This window comes from Salarias fasciatus, chromosome 17 (assembly GCF_902148845.1).
Source record: "Salarias fasciatus chromosome 17, fSalaFa1.1, whole genome shotgun sequence".
Taxonomy (NCBI): domain Eukaryota; kingdom Metazoa; phylum Chordata; class Actinopteri; order Blenniiformes; family Blenniidae; genus Salarias; species Salarias fasciatus.
In genome coordinates, this window is record NC_043761.1 from 13,297,331 (window position 1) to 13,313,203 (window position 15,873).

At 44.3% G+C, this 15,873-nt stretch overlaps 1 protein-coding gene across 7 annotated transcripts in view; it reads left to right on the forward strand.

Moving 5' to 3' along the window:
* The first annotated feature begins 7,200 nt into the window (after window positions 1–7,200).
* The window catches only part of pcloa (piccolo presynaptic cytomatrix protein a), a 75,430-nt gene continuing 66,757 nt past the window's right edge, over window positions 7,201–15,873 (forward strand). For all 7 annotated transcript variants that reach the window (XM_030113285.1, XM_030113284.1, XM_030113289.1 and 4 more), the window contains exons 1-3: window positions 7,201–7,641; window positions 9,593–10,751; window positions 12,118–13,155. In XM_030113285.1, coding sequence (XP_029969145.1) covers window positions 7,430–7,641; window positions 9,593–10,751; window positions 12,118–13,155 — 2,409 coding nt within the window. In that variant the 5' untranslated portion in view covers window positions 7,201–7,429. The remainder of the gene's footprint in view (window positions 7,642–9,592; window positions 10,752–12,117; window positions 13,156–15,873) is intronic.

Consider the following 15,873-nt stretch of genomic DNA (forward strand, 5'->3'; position numbering starts at 1 on the left):
GGGAAGGGATTCCATCATCCAAAGTTTTCTTCTGTTAGTTCTTCGTATGTACAGGAACATTCAAACTGGCACACGGTGACTCATCTGTGTTTAGTCTTGCTAAACACACGGGACTCCCCCCACTCCCCCCTCCGCTGCAGAGTGATGACGCCACCGTCTGTGACGCGCTACCTTGACAACAGGTGTGTGCCGTTAATGATTCATGAGCCACATGTGGGTGTGTGACTTGACTGACATTCAGCAGTGGCTTGCTTTGACATTATCTCTCCCACCTCTTCTAAAATGAGCTTTGTCCCCACCTGAAAGGACGACTCACAGTCCTCTCCCACTTCTGATGATTCAGCCCATTAGATCCCAGAGCAGCATTAGTGAAGATGTCAGCTGGCGTCAATTCGCCGAGGAAAAATGACACAGGAAAGTGGAGCGAGAGGACGTGAGAGGACGCGACACATGTAAGAGCAACACAGATCGATTGCACTGGAGATTGAAGTCGAAACAACAAACAGCAAGACTTTGATTGACTGAAAATAAGTTTGATAAAAGATGATATACCTGACTCAAACACAAGCTTAATTAGATGTTGATGATAGAATCACTCATCTTTGACTTGTATTGCTCTGTTTTAACTGAACAATAAATCCAAGCACAATTTTGTAAATCTACAGTTCATTTCAGGCCCGAGTCTCACCTGACAAGACCTCCAGCCTTCACTGCGGTGGCCTTTCCACCTCACCCGGCGTGAAGCCTGCTGCTGCTGCCTCTCCCTCTCACTTTAAAGCTGTGACAGGTTGGACACATTGTACAGCCTGCAGGACATCTTCAAATCTCTGGTTTTACCTCACCGCAGAGAGTCTGTGAGGTTTAAACATCACTGTCATGCCTTAAATTACTATATCAAGCTAAACCTGTCAACATTTTTCATCCCAAGTGAATTAGAGGCAACCTCAACCTGAGCTGTTAGGCTTCTCTGAATTCACCTGCTGTCATCTCCGTTCAAGCAAGAACAATGAGGTCAAAAACACGACAAAGATTAGAGACACAAAGAGGCATTTTGTGGCGTATTTGTTAACCTGGTTTTCAGCGGCACCAGAAGCTAAAAGCAAGAGTTAAAAGCAGCAACTGTGAAAGCTGTTTGGCATTGGCTGGTGAGATTTAGCAAATGTTTAATAGGTGCATCCCACTCTCTGATGCTCATGTTTCGTACACTGTGGCACCGTGTACGATGGAAAACATTCTTTCCAACTGCGAAATATTTATTGCCAAGAAATGTTGTTACGAAACAGAAATAATCTGCCAAAGTTTAGTCATTTAAAAAAGCCCACCAATGAGGTCTTCCTGTATTATTTTAAACCGCAGTAGTAGGTAGGTTTGTTTCAGAAAATCCTTCACGGTGGTTTCATTTTTGGCTACAGCACGTTGCAGAAAACCTGATAATTAGCATGAGCTGCCATCTCCGTGGAAGAGATATAAAAATGAGTGGTGATACTCAGAGGAGTTTAAACTTCCAAAGAACACGACTTCAGAGCGCTGTCACGCTGAGCTATCGAGGGGAGGCGGGAGAGAACAAGTGCAACTTCAACTGAGTGAGAAGTGGAAACAGTGAATACTTTGGGCATTATTTAGATATCGTACACACACATACACACACACGTCTTGTCACCGCGTTCACACCTCACACTACAGGCCTGCTGCTGTTACATCAGTTAGCTTTTGGACTAGTAGCTTTGAAAGTTGGCTCCCAGACAATGACCGGTAAATCCTATTAACAGCCTTGCTACCAGTTATAGTCCCCTTCCCACGCCCTTCACAGGAGCGCCATAACAAATTCCTCCAAATACCTCCCACCGTCTGCTTTGTTTCACCTTCACTAATTACACAATTTGAGGATTTTTCTTAGATAATGTCTGACAGGTGCTCTTGTTAATCCTTAGATGACTTCAAAGCTTTAAAATCCACGCCGAGCCGACGAGAGACGGGGTGACGGCTAGACGGGCAAAACCTCGAGAACGTGTGAATTGGTTTGCGTCAGACGCGGCTGACATGTTTATTACATTTCACAGCAATAAAAACCCCAAAACACACTTTCTGACAGTTGAACTCGTGCTTACGTCCGAGCTCCCGTTCCTTTGTGTTTGTGCTGCTGCGCGTTTGCGTTGAACAAAGGGAATTATATAACTTCGACAATGTGTCGAGCCTCTGATTCAGACGCCTTTTGTGTGTCGACGGGGAGTGAAGAAAATGTGTCCTCTTTCTCGATTACTGCAGAGCAGTCACGTCCACCGAACAGCCGTAACATTATGACCACTGACAGGCGATGTGAATTATTCTGATTGCTTCTTTATCACTTGATCTGTAAAAAGATGGGCCATATCAGGCAGTAAATGAACATTTTTTTTCTTCAAAGTCTAAATGTAAGAAGCAGAAAATGATGCCATGATGACTGGATCAGAGTGTCTATAGAACCTGTGGTCCCCATGGAGATCAAGGATATTTTGGCAGCAAAAGCAGAATCTACACAATGTAGGGTCTTAAAGTTTTGGCTGATGTGTGTGTGTGTGTGTGTGTATTCTGTAACTGTGTTATGTCATCCCTTCACCTTGTTTATGTTGACTGAGTGTAACAGATGGCGGTGTCATTGGTTTTCAATACAGATTTGGAGGCATTTGCAGCCGCTGCGAGGGGGAATAAAGCACTCCGAGAGTAAAAATGCAGTTTGGTGATGAATAATTGATGGCGGAGCTTTTTTTCTGCTTGTTTGTTTTGTTTTTTTTCAGTTGATTACCAGCGAGTTAACTTAACCTTCGACTATGGCGGCATGTTGGAGCAGGACTGTGCACACTCATGCACTCTGTGTGTGCAGGAAAACAGCTTACAGTGCAGAGTAGAGTGTGATTGGCCTATCTCTCAGAAGTAAAGAGGATTAAGAGGGGGGCGCTTATGCTTGTGCACGGGTCTGTCTTTGTCTGCCCGTGCCTGTATTTCAATATGTGTGTGTGTGTGAGTGTGTGTGTGTGTGTGTGGCAGGTGCATCCATGCACATCTATCCGCGTCCCCGCCGGTGTGCACGTGGAGGAGCGAGGGAAGACAGGAAGCCTCTGTGACTTTAAAACATATTTTTAGTCCACCGTGTCGCGCTGGTCAGGAGAAATTGGCGGTGAGGGCGGAATTAGAGGCGTGCCAGGATGCTAATAGGGATGAGAGAGGCTCAGTCCTAATATACCAGAAATTAAACGTCACTTGAAAGTACAGCGTCACCCCGGTACTGCCTCACCTCACCACACACTGACTTGAGGACACAGCCAGACACATTTCTTCACACTGCCACAGGTATGTAACAATTTCTTTATTGAATTTAGGTGAAGATTTTAAAATTGTAGCTTTCTCAGGTTTACTTAGATGAACATATCACAAGTGGAACAGAGTTATTATTGTACAGATTATCTCACATTACATTACTTTTCTGATCTGCCTTTAATTGTAATGCTGTGGTTTGTTGCTGATCTCACTTTAAACTCAACTTTTGTTCAACCGTCGATTTCTAAGTGAAAAGAAATCACCTTTGTCAGCTTCTTTAACTCATACCCCAACTGAGTATTCAAATTTAATGAAGACAGTGCACTGTGCGTGATCTGGTTACCAGACTCAAGTTACACTGCGAAGGCAGCACAGTGAACACTCATACACTGTGTCAAATCGCTCACAAAATATCAATTCAGTATTGGAAAGTAAGGTTGTGCTTTTAATTCAGTTGACCTCAAACACACTTCCTTCTTTTCTCCAACTAAAAATGTATCTTTTAATCAACATTGCAACGTCATATAGATAGAATAATAAAATCATGTCTATAATATCAAAGCGGAGCTGTTTAATTCAGCTTCACATCTTATATATTAATTAATACTTGTGTATATTTCTAGAATTTTCTACAATACATGACACTTCTGCATGTGTTGAAAGAAACAGATCTGCCTGAAGGGCCCTGATAGCACTGTGCTAATGAATCTGCTTTGTGCACATTGTATCTATACAGTGTGTTATTGTTTTATCTATATTGTGGGGACCTTTGTCTATTCCTGTTCACACGAGGGAACTGGAATATTGGGACAAGACTGGAGTCCTAAATTGTAAATCATTATGTTTTGAGGGAATGGCATGTTATTTAAGGTGAGATTAAGCACTGCGAGGTAACAGTAGTGTGGTAATAAAGGGCTTGTGAATCACATCAAAGACACAAACCCCAAAAGATATTAGACAGTGCTGCATGTGTGTGTTTTATGCCAGCTTTACCTGAACTGTGGGAACCTATGTGACTAGACACACACATGCGCAGGCGTATTAAGGGCACAAAAATAAAAACCGTGCCATGTAAATCATCACACTGGTGGGAATAAACATGTTTTAAAGTTATATTAAGTGGATGGGGTCAAGTGAGTCTGCAGGAAATTATTGCAAATCAGTGTAATTCCCCAAAAGTGATGAAAACACCACTGTGTGTGTGTATATGTGTGTCAGTATAAACTGCTTGTTGTGCACATGCCTCTGAGAGCGCTTGTCCCCAGGCCTGCGTTGTTTGATGTTGTGCCTTTACACCTGTGTGTGTGTGTTGGTGTGTGTTACTGTCTCTCCGGCTCCTCTGTGTGTGTCTGGGTGAATGTGTTTGCTTTGCATGACTGAATGCTTCAGTCACTGCTTTTTATGTTGTGAATATGTGGGAGAGAGAGAGGAAGAGAGAGAGAGAGAGAGAGAGAGAGAGAGAGGATGCATGTAAGGGCAGCTTCCGCATCAGGGCGTAGAGACAATCAGGTTCTGCTTCAGTGGTCAGTGAGAAGAAGGGGCAGAACAGAGCAATCGTTACACCGCCATCATTTATCACTGGAGACACACACCAAAACTCACCTCTGCCCACACTTACACATTCACCAAGGTGAGGAGGAGGAGGAGGAGGAGGAAGAGGAGGAGGAGGATCGGAAGGAAGCTGAAAGCATTAGCAAGAAGGGAACACACTGGAAAAATAAGAGGCATATTCATGCATGAGAAAGCCAATAAGAGAACATGATTTTAAATGTGCAGGACTCATGAAAGATTGAAAGCTTAGAAACAGAAAAATGAATGTGACAGTATTAGCTCTGTGGTGGTTTTAGGGAAAAAAAAAAAATCAATTTTATCCATTATCTTAAAACAACATCATAATTATCATCTACAGCGTCTGAAGAATAATCTCTTCCACTGATGGGATTGACCTGATATTTCACTTTCCCTGTCATTCCGTGTGAAATGCATTGTAAATGCTGATCTGTGGTGTCACGTGCTTTCGTACAGCATGTACAAAGAGAGGCTAAATGTGGGAACAGAAGGTTTCTGCTTTTATCACCAGAGCAGTCGTCACCCACTCTTTTCCCGACCGCAACCCAGGTGCTAAAGGCTTTGTGGAGGGTGCACTGAGGACACATCTGCCCCAGAGCTTCACAGGCAATGCAGCAAATGAGCACTTGCTGTCATATCACAACACATCTCCTTGATGCGCAGCAGAGCCGACGTATTCTAATATCCTATACTTGACGGATACGGTTGCTGCTTGTGCATCTTCACTGGAGCTAAATACAGTATGTACGGTCGATCTGCAGTCATTTGGAGCATGTTTGCTGATGAAATGTAATTTTATGTGCATATCGACATGGGTGATGGTAGCGGTGCTATATTCAAAGAGAAAAGACAGCATGTTGTCTTTTCATTATTTTGCTTTTATATTACAGCCATTTGATCATATGCAGCATTCTGTATGACAGCACAAGTAATCAAATACACAAAGGAGAGAAGATAAAGGATTCATTGTATCTGGATACTGTCGGTAAAACCTGAATTTCCCACAATCTGATACCAGCCTTGAACTGCACATTATCATATCTGAGAATTCATAAGACTCAGATATCAAAAGGGTGATCTTTCATCTGTCAACTGGTTGAAAAAGGCACACAGCACGTGAGATATAATAAACTGTATGAATGATCCTTTCCTGATGTCCTATGTTTGTCTTTTGAATATAATTTCATAGCTTTGTCACCTAAATTTGTGATATTTTGGATTCACACTGCTGTGCTGCTTTTGTTGCTTCATAAACTGAATAGCATTTCCTGTATGTTTAATTACTTATTAAAAATGAAGCTGAAAAGCTTTTCTCTGCACCTAAAGGCTTTGGATGTGGAGAGAAGGGACTTGCATTCATACAGTATAGATGAGCCACCACAAGCCTTTCCCGAGAGCCCCAGATACTTGACCCACAAACATTATTTACAAGTGTCTCCTTTGGTGTCACCTACTTTCAAATTTGAGCATAAAATGAGAATAACAGCAACACATCAGTGACCTCACCTGGCCTCCATGATTCACTCAGCCTGACGTCTTTCAGACAATCAAACCAGACGTATTTTAATTGGAGTTGGTCCCCTTTAAAAACATATTTTCCTCCACTGATGTCTTTGGATCACCTGTCAGAGGAGGGGCATGCGCAGTGGGCAGGAGCCTGGTGGAGAATGAGCGTCAAGTTGACAAGAATTACACAGAGGAAAGAGGAAACGGTATGTTTTCCTTCATGATAAAGGCACGGAGAATTGAAGAAATGCAAGAGCAAGGCAAAGCAAAATCTGGATTTATCAGATGATCAAATAACCTTCACGTATTTTTTTATTTTAGATTTCTTTGGATTACTTGATTCAGTATTTTTGGAACCAACCTATATTATGAGCCTTGTAGTTATGTATTATATATGGACTACTTATAATCCAAATTTAATCAGATTAAGTATGACATTTAATCTGCAGTTTTAATTTAATAATAGTATTTCCATTAATAATATGATTGATCCAGACAAATATTAGCCCTTGAATTTTATGGATCTGAATGAAATCTGAATTTGTCTCGTGTATTTTATCTGTTGTTTCCATAATAACTTCCAGCTGGGATGAATTACATTATAGATCGTCACAATATAAGTGTAAAAAACGGCAATTTTTACCATTTGTGGACCTTTTAAATCATATAGTCAATAAGAGCAAAAATCCAAATGGCTAAGCGGATTAAAGATTTTGAATTGAAAATTGGCTTGATTTATAGTCCCCTTTAATATCCCACCATGCAGCGGGGTTTTACTTTGTGGACACGCACAGGAAGCCACCTCGGGCGGTGAGCGGTAGTAAAACGGAGACCCCCCTCACGGAAAACTGTGGTAACTGGAGTGCACAGCTGCAGAGATGCGAGGCTCAGAAAAACAAGGAGAAACGCGAGGGATGGAGAAACCGGGACAGTAGCCGCTCAACGTAAATCGTCTGAGATGCTTGGAGACACCGAGGACCACCGTCTGCGCCGCGCTCTTTGGAGATAAAATACGCGCTCGGATTGATCCGGATCGGGGGAGGAACGGGAGGGGTCGATCATGGGGAACGAAGCGAGCCTCGAAGGAGGCGAAGGGCCGCCGTCTGGGCTACCGGCGGGGCTGGCACCTGACGGGAAGGGCGGCTTCGTGAGGGTCTCCGATGGGACCCCGGTCAACCTGAGTGAACTCAGCGAGGAGGAGAGGAGGCAGATCGCCGCCGCGGTGTCAAGGGCGCAGGGAAGGCAGCCCGGAGGCGCAGCAGCTGCACGAAGGCAGGGCTCTAAAACCCGCATTTCTCATGCTCTTTCAATATCCACACTGGGCAGGCAATTACATGAAGGGATGTGTTTTGGTTTGCGCGCAGGATCATTTGGAGGGACGCTTTCAAGGAGGGAAAGAGCGTGTGCACGCCCATTTTTTTAATCCCGAAGACATGATTTCATTCTTTGAGCTCAGTGTCATGAATAATCACCAAAATCTGATCATCTGCATGTGAATGGTTGCTCTCTTTGTCACCAAACCTGCCTTATGGTGGATGGTATTTAGACTCAGCTGTATCACACACACACACACACACACCAGTGCGTTAAACGCATTGAGTATTTCTGTAGAAAAGGCGTATTGAATAGTATTTGTGCTAGTGTCTTCGTCAAGGCTTTTTCTGTGTGAGATCACAGAGTAAAGAGACACACCTCCAGTATTTGTGCGAAATTTTCGAAATGCCTGCTGGGTAAGAAAATCTGTCGTGCTCAGAGTTTTTTTTTTTTCCCTTCTTTTTTTTCCCCGTGTCACATGAACGACGCCTTCACGCACAGACGAAACAGTCAACTTTAACAGTTGAGCTGCTTGAATTCGAAATTTGAAATCCTCTGTATTGCGAATCTCAAACGATGTCTTTGGAAATAACCAATCACCTCCCAGTGTGAGGATACTAAATGGTGTTTACCTCATGCTGAATTTTTTTTTCTCGATGGGTATCAGATAAAATGTCATGATGCGCGTTTCCGCTAATTGGCTCCCATCGGGGGAGAATTGTTATTTATATCTAAGCTTGAGATGGGGGGAGGGGTTGCATCAATATTAAAACGACTAAAAATAGAACAGTTGTGTTCATGTCGTCGCTCATAGACTCATTTCCTGTTATTTTCTGCAAGTTTTCCATCAAAATGTGTGTTTTTTTTTTTTTTTTGTTATTGTTGTGAACGGCGCTCAGTCGCTGTCCGTGGTGCTGAAATTCTCCGCCGCTGTCCGTGATACTGAAACGCTCTGCAGTGGCTTCCAGCGGGCATTACAACACCGATACTTACAGGGCTTGCTCCAATATTAGCCTGCACAGTCATGTTTTCACGTAGCTGCAAAGAAAAAAAGAATCAAATCCTATATTTATTACAGCAATAAACTTTATTGCTTGTGAATTTAATTTAATAATGGCAAGACCATTTGGGGGCCTTAAGATAGCAGCCTGAGAAGCCAATCCAGTCATGTATGTCAGTCCATTAGTACCCTGATGCATCGCTCTAGTTTGCTTTCACACTCCTGTGTAGGCTGTCTATGCGGCCTCTCAGCTGAGCAGAGTGTTTCTCTCCCTCTATCTTAATACTGTCCATGTCATTCAGTCTATTCACTTTTCTGCTGGTTTTAGCCCACGGCTAGTGTCACAAGTCATTTTTTTTTCATGCCAATAACATGATGCATTGAATGGGCCCAAGACATCATATAATGGTCTTAACTTATTTTATCAGCACAATGATGCTTGTTGAGGCAGTGGCATCAATAAATATTCAAAGCGATTGCCGTTCCATTATCCTTATTTTCAGCAGTTCCAAATGTTGCTGATTATTATGTATAAGGTAACCCAAAGGAGAGGAGGGAAAATGTGCTCATTTTGTTCTCTATTATAATTCATGTCTGCCCAGTTTCACTTTATGATGGCACAGTGTTGTTTGCACTTTCACTTTATTGTTTGCATGTTTCCTTTGTGCCTGTGAGCAAATTCTTCCAATTATCCAAACACATGTATGTTGGGTTAATCTGTGTGAGGGATTGTCCAGTGGGCAAATAGAAGGAGGCAATAATGATGAGCTCATAATGAGTAAAAACATGCCTGCATCCCTTCTTAATGTTGGATACATACTCTAGTGTGTAAATATATTCTTGAACAAAGTGGATAATAACTTTCTTAACAACAACAGTGATAACACAGTTTCTCTCTTTTTGTTTCAGACCATCAGAATCGGATGCCCAGCGTTCCCAGCAGGTAGGGGCCTCGCGGGGCCCGGCAGGACTCAGTAAGAGTCGAACTGTTGACGCCTTTAACCAGGGTCCACCTGGCAGGGCCTCACCGGGGCGCAGCCCGTCATCCCTCAGCCTTTTTGAATCCAGATTTCGGCAGGAGCCAAAGGACCCCGAGGCCAAGTCGTCCGGCATGTTTGGCTCGAGCTTCCTCAGCGGGGCCAACCCCCTCAGTGCGGTGTCATCCATGACATCCTCGGTTTCATCCTCCATAACCTCAATGGGCGATTCTGTCAACATTCCAAAGTTTGGATTGTTCGGGGATGAAGAGGAGGGAGACGGAGCTGCACCAACAGAGGGAGGAAAACCAGCAGGGAAGGGCCCTCAGCAAGGGCCGGGTCCCAAGGGGCCACAACAGGGGGGACCTCAAAGACAGACTCAGGGCCCACCTGGACAGGGTGCAAAGCCAGGGCAAGGACCCCCTGGTCAGGGACCAAAGCAAGGTCAGGGTCCACCAGGTCAGGGCCCTAAAGGTCCTGCCCAAGGACCTCCTGGGCAGGCCCCCAGGCAGAATATTCCAGGCCAGCAAGCACCCAAGCCTGGACAGGGACCTCAAGGCCCTCCAGGACAACAGGGGCCAAAACCAGGTCAAGGGCCACCTGGTCAAGGCCCTCCAGGACAACAGGGGCCAAAACCAGGTCAAGGGCCACCTGGTCAAGGCCCTCCAGGACAACAGGGGCCAAAACCAGGTCAAGGGCCACCTGGTCAAGGGCCTCCAGGACAACAGGGACCCAAACCAGGTCAAGGGCCACCTGGTCAAGGGCCTCCAGGGCAACAGGGACCCAAACCAGGTCAAGGGCCACCACCAGGTCAAGGTCCTAAACAGGGTGGCCCTCCCCAGCAAAAAGGTGGTCCACCACAGCAAGGACCTGGTAAACCGGTACCCAAACAACAAGGGCCACAAGGTCCGCAAGGACCTGCTGGACCTCCTGGTCAGCAGGGTGCTGGGAAGTCTGCAGGTGGACTCTGTCCATTATGTAAGACTACCCAGCTAAATGTTGGATCCAAGGACCCTCCAAACTACAACAACTGCACTGAGTGTAAGAACCAAGTCTGCAGCCTCTGTGGTTTCAGCCCCCCAGATTCAGCGGTAAGACATTTCCTGTTGTTTTTCTTAAAAAAAAAAAAAAAGGATGAAAATCCTTCTTCATGACTTAATCAATTCATCTAATGTGTGTGTCTTACATATAGCGCTTCAAGCTTTCCAAATCATTATTGTTTATAATAAATTCAAGCCTGCAGTCAGTAAGATGACATTTATCTGATAGTACACAAGTCTGTTCTTGTTATTGATGACTGAGGGTAAAAAAGGTCGCACATTATCATATTCCGTCTGTATAAAATATCAGATTTCTTCACATCGTGTTCCAGATCTCAAAGACAAAATATAAAATTCTAATGTTTAAAGTATTTAATTATTCTTAGTGAAAACAAATAGGAAATGAGCAGATGGGAAAACTCATGACTCATCATTTTTCCTGTCCACACTTTAATCAATATCATGAAATCCTTGAAGGGAGAGAGGATGTGCTTGATTCAGCTACTGAATGAACCACACTGCTTTTGTATTCAGCACAAGATGGAATAACAATTCAGAACAATATTGGTACTCTCTGAGCCTGGCAGAGGGAGCGATTCTCAGTCGAATGGCACATGGTTTGAGGAACACAGGGACCATATGGACTCAGGGAATGTTGATCAAGGTGACTCATGTCACGGCCACAGGAAGATACTGTGCCAAACAGTGAGGACTCTCAGGCACACATGGACTGTAAGCGTTGGTCTCTGCCATGATGATAGCACAACGCAGTGACTTGGTTTTCTCAGAATTTGTTTCTGTGCACTCTTACTGTGCAGACGGGGTCAGTTTGCAGAAAAACAATTTCAGAAGCAGATTTTCTTTGGTTTTAAAGAACCACTTCAGCAACAGGCTTTAATCTTATTTGAAGTCAAGCTTTCCAATTTATTCAATGAGCAGCAGTAAGCACAAAATAAAGACACATTGTTCTCTTCTAGATTGTGATCGAACTGTCAACACTGGTTTCTTTGAACTCTGTGCTTTGCACACAGTGGGAGCCAAGGAGATATCCAAACACTGAAACCAGAGCTTGTGCTATAACGGGCTTTTTTTTTTTCTTTTTTGAAAAGCAGGTGTTGATATACTGCTTGGTTGTAACCAAGACAAAATACAAGCTGTTTATCAGCCCTGTGTACAGAATTTGTAACAAGTCATGAGTAGAGTGGCTTATGAGCAAGAATTAAATTTGAGAAAGGTTCATTCTTCAACAGTCCTAAAGATACTTAATAACTGCTCTTTTCTATTTCTTTCGATTTGACTTGAAATGTCAATTGTAACATGTCTTGTGATTTTTACTTGTTTGTATGTCTGCTGTGATTGTGCCCTCAACAGGCCTTGCTCCTGTCACATTCGAACCTGTTTTTTTCCCCCCACACAGGGAAAAGAGTGGCTGTGTTTGAACTGTCAGATGCAGCGAGCGATGGGAGGAATGGATCCTCCTGGCATGACGAAGCCCAAGCAAGGTTCGGCCCCACCGTCCCCGCAGAGGCAGGCGTCTGGAAAACCCGGCAAGCTGCTAATAAAGCAGCAGAGCACCTCCGACCAGGGGTTAACACCGCCGACGACACCGAGGCAGAAATCCCCCGGTCCCACATCTCCAGGACCCGTTTCCCCAGGCTCCTCTCTGGGAGGATCCCCCAAGATCGATCCCAAAACCGGCCGTCCCATCCAGCAGAAGTCCAGTCCTCAGCAGTCTCCGGCGAAAGCCAAACAGGACTCCAGCTTTTTTGGTGGGTTTGGAGGTATCAGTCTGGGAGGCCTCACAGATGCAGCTAAGCCTCCTCCGGCTGCTTCACAAGCTGCCGAGTCTGTCACAGGGAAACTGTTCGGCGGATTCGGAGGCTTGATGGAATCATCAAAACCCCCAGCACAGGCTGGACCCAAACAGGAGGAGTCCGTGGCTGGAAAGTTGTTTGGAGGTCTTGGAGGGTTGACAGAATCGGCTAAACCTCCCGCTGCCGCATCTCAAATGTTCAGCTTTGGATCGTCCCTGCTGAGCTCAGCCACCAACCTCGTCACCGGAGATGAAGATAAAACGTCTCCGCCTGGATCGCCGCCCGGATCGCCGCCCGATTCTGGGCCGGGCTCGCCTCCGGATTCCGGACCCGGTTCACCTCCTGACTCCCCATTCTCAGCTCCTGGGTCACCTCCTGATTCAGACTCTGCTCCTGATACACCACCTGCTAAATCCAAGAAGCCTCCGAGAACCATTTCGGTGGAGAAGGAAGAGAAGGCTCCGACTCCAGCTCCTGCTCCAGCTCCTGCTCCCAGCGCAGCGACCAAAGCAAACTGCCCTTTGTGCAAAGTGGATCTGAACATTGGGTCAGGAGAAACGCCCAACTACAGTCTGTGCACCGAGTGCAAGAAGGAAGTGTGCAATCTGTGTGGATTCAATCCCACTCCTCACTTAGGCGAGGTAAGAAGCATCATGATTGTCTTCGATGTCCTCATTGTCACTGCTTTGTCTGGTTCCAGCAAACTGCGCCTATCAGTAATTTATGCTTTCTGCTGTGTATAAATAGTACACAAACATCCTCTAGATATTTCATTGAAATGGGTCACTGTAGAGATCCAACCAGTAATTTTCAGCTGTGCATTTTCCCACAAGCAACTGGCAAAGCACTCTGAAATGAGGAAGACACGTCATTAATCTTAATAAACACAACAGCTTAAACTATATGATCAGTTTGATTGCATTTGCACATGTTTGACCACTAAAGTAATTTTTGTGGTTACTGTCACACTTAAAGCTTTCCTTGGTTGAGAGGATGATATGTGAAGATGAATTGCAATGTTTAAATGGAGGTTTCATCAACAGAGAGCACTTTGAACAATTGACACTTGACCCTGAAACTAAATACTGTGTTTAGTGTGTGTGTGCGTGCATGTGTGTGCATGTCGCTATTTGGCTGTGTGCATGCACACAGCATTTTTTCCTACTGATAGAGTAATATTGAGTTATTGTTAAACTGAATACACTTTTGCATGAAAACAAGCAAATTCATATTTTCTTTTTGAGTTTATGAGAGTGTGTCCTTCCTTCGTGGAAACCAAACAGACTTGGCCTGTTCACGTCCTGAGGTGTTGAGACCGGTTTGCCGGGGTTTCCACAGCGGGGTTCCTCATGTGGAAGCACCATCACAAGCCTGTGTGTTTGAGCTCCATGCAGCAGATGGTACTCTATGGTGGAGGATCATTATATTATGGAAATAGAGGCCAAGAAGTGCTTTCGGTTGAGCAGTTACTCAGCATGCAGGAATCATATTCAGTGTGTTACGCTCGCTCATTAGGCCAGCATCCTAGTTGCTGTTGACACACTTCACGACTGAGTTATTTACATCCGCATATCTATCAGTTGTGATCCATTGATCACTCAGGATGTTTGTTGATATCCTCCTGACATGGTAATGCCATCGGTCACATGTTTACCAGCCTGTAGCTCCACCTTCACGTCACATGTCAGCTACTTTGTTAGCCGGTGGTTTAACTGTGTCTTTAGTAATCTGCTTTGTATTTCTGGCTCCCTGAAGAGCATTTTGTAAGTGAGAGGATCTAAGCTGAGAGTGAACCGCTGAACTCAAACATTTTCTTGTTGCTGGTGAAATTTCACAGCCCGCACTTTTTGCATGAACATGAAAATGATTGGTTTGATAGTTTCAGGAGAAAATTCTTGGTTTGCTGCACAATTTTATGAATCCTGATCCTGCTGTGGGTCAGTAGAGGCAACGTGCTGTCTGCCACTCAATGTCAAATAATTGCTGTTTATCCTCTCTCAGTCTGGGAACATTAAATATTCAAGATGTAGCGTGAAATTTAGTCATCTATAGAGGTTTTTAGATTTTGTTACTTCTCCACAGCACAAGGCTGTCTCCTTCCCTTTGTGTCCAGTTTGTGGCTGGTTGTGGCTCATGTGAATTTTACAAACATTTGTGTACCAATCATTTGATATCGAAAGACAGTAAATATGCCATAAGCTGATGGCATTAAAACTGCTAACAGACTTGTTGTAGTCTTTCTCATTTCAGAGGATAAAGTACATATTTGTATATCAAGTACAGGAAAACAAATGACCTTTTTTCTATTATTCAGTTTTTCTTGAGGTCTTATCTCAGGTTGACATGAGTATCTAAATCAGGGCTGTCAAACATATGGCCCATGGGCCAAAACTGGCCTGCAAGAGCCTCTAATCCGGCCTGCCAGACATCCAGCAAATGGTGAAAAATCTCAATGAAAATATAGATTTAAAAAAAATATATATATATGTATTCAGAGAAGCAGACAAAACAATGCTGAGATATCAGCAATGTTGCCATGAAAGCTAGCAAACCTGCATTAGCCTCAAAGCCATGTTGTCAGGGTTAGACATTATATGCACGTTCAACTGTATTTTGCACCAGATTGTATAAAACTGACTACATATTAAGATTGTGGTCATTTGCTGTAGGAATTGTTAGGTCTTGTGAAAAAAAAAAATAGGCATTTTCTTCACATATTCTCAAGGTTATTGTGGCACTGTTTTACCATCCCTGTGGCCCCTGAACTAAAATGTGCTTGACACTCCAGATCTCAAGCCTAATCCTGGCCTGTGGGGTTTGTTGTAATGCGAGTGTGTATAAAACTCCGCTCCTGCAATCGGTTCTGGATTTTAGCCCCACGGGAGGTACAGTCGGCGCGACCCCCCCAAGTCTGTATGTTCCTCGTCTTCAGGCCCCATACAGAGGGAGAAAGAGAGAAACACACACACACACTCAACACCTCGGTTGAGTCATCTGACCCCCATCCCCCCCCCCCATCCTCGCGTAGTGTGCCTCGCCTCTGTGTCACTGCCGTCATAATGTCTGTTGGCAGCAAGGGTTCCTTTGCTGACGCATGTGAGTGGCTCAGTGTGTGTGTGTATATGTGTGTGTGTGCACAGTGGGGGATGGTTGAAGAATCTGAACAATATGTCGTCTTTGCAAGATTGCAGAGTAAAGCAAAACTCTACACTTTTCGCTTGGGATTAAGCATTTCTCTTCGATTCTAAATCCAGCATGTGATGTTTCCGTCATTAATTTATCAACATTTCATAATGTGCAACTTACATATGTGAGTTCGGGCGATCCGTCAGCCATTTTCTTGAAGAGCTGAAGGGCTA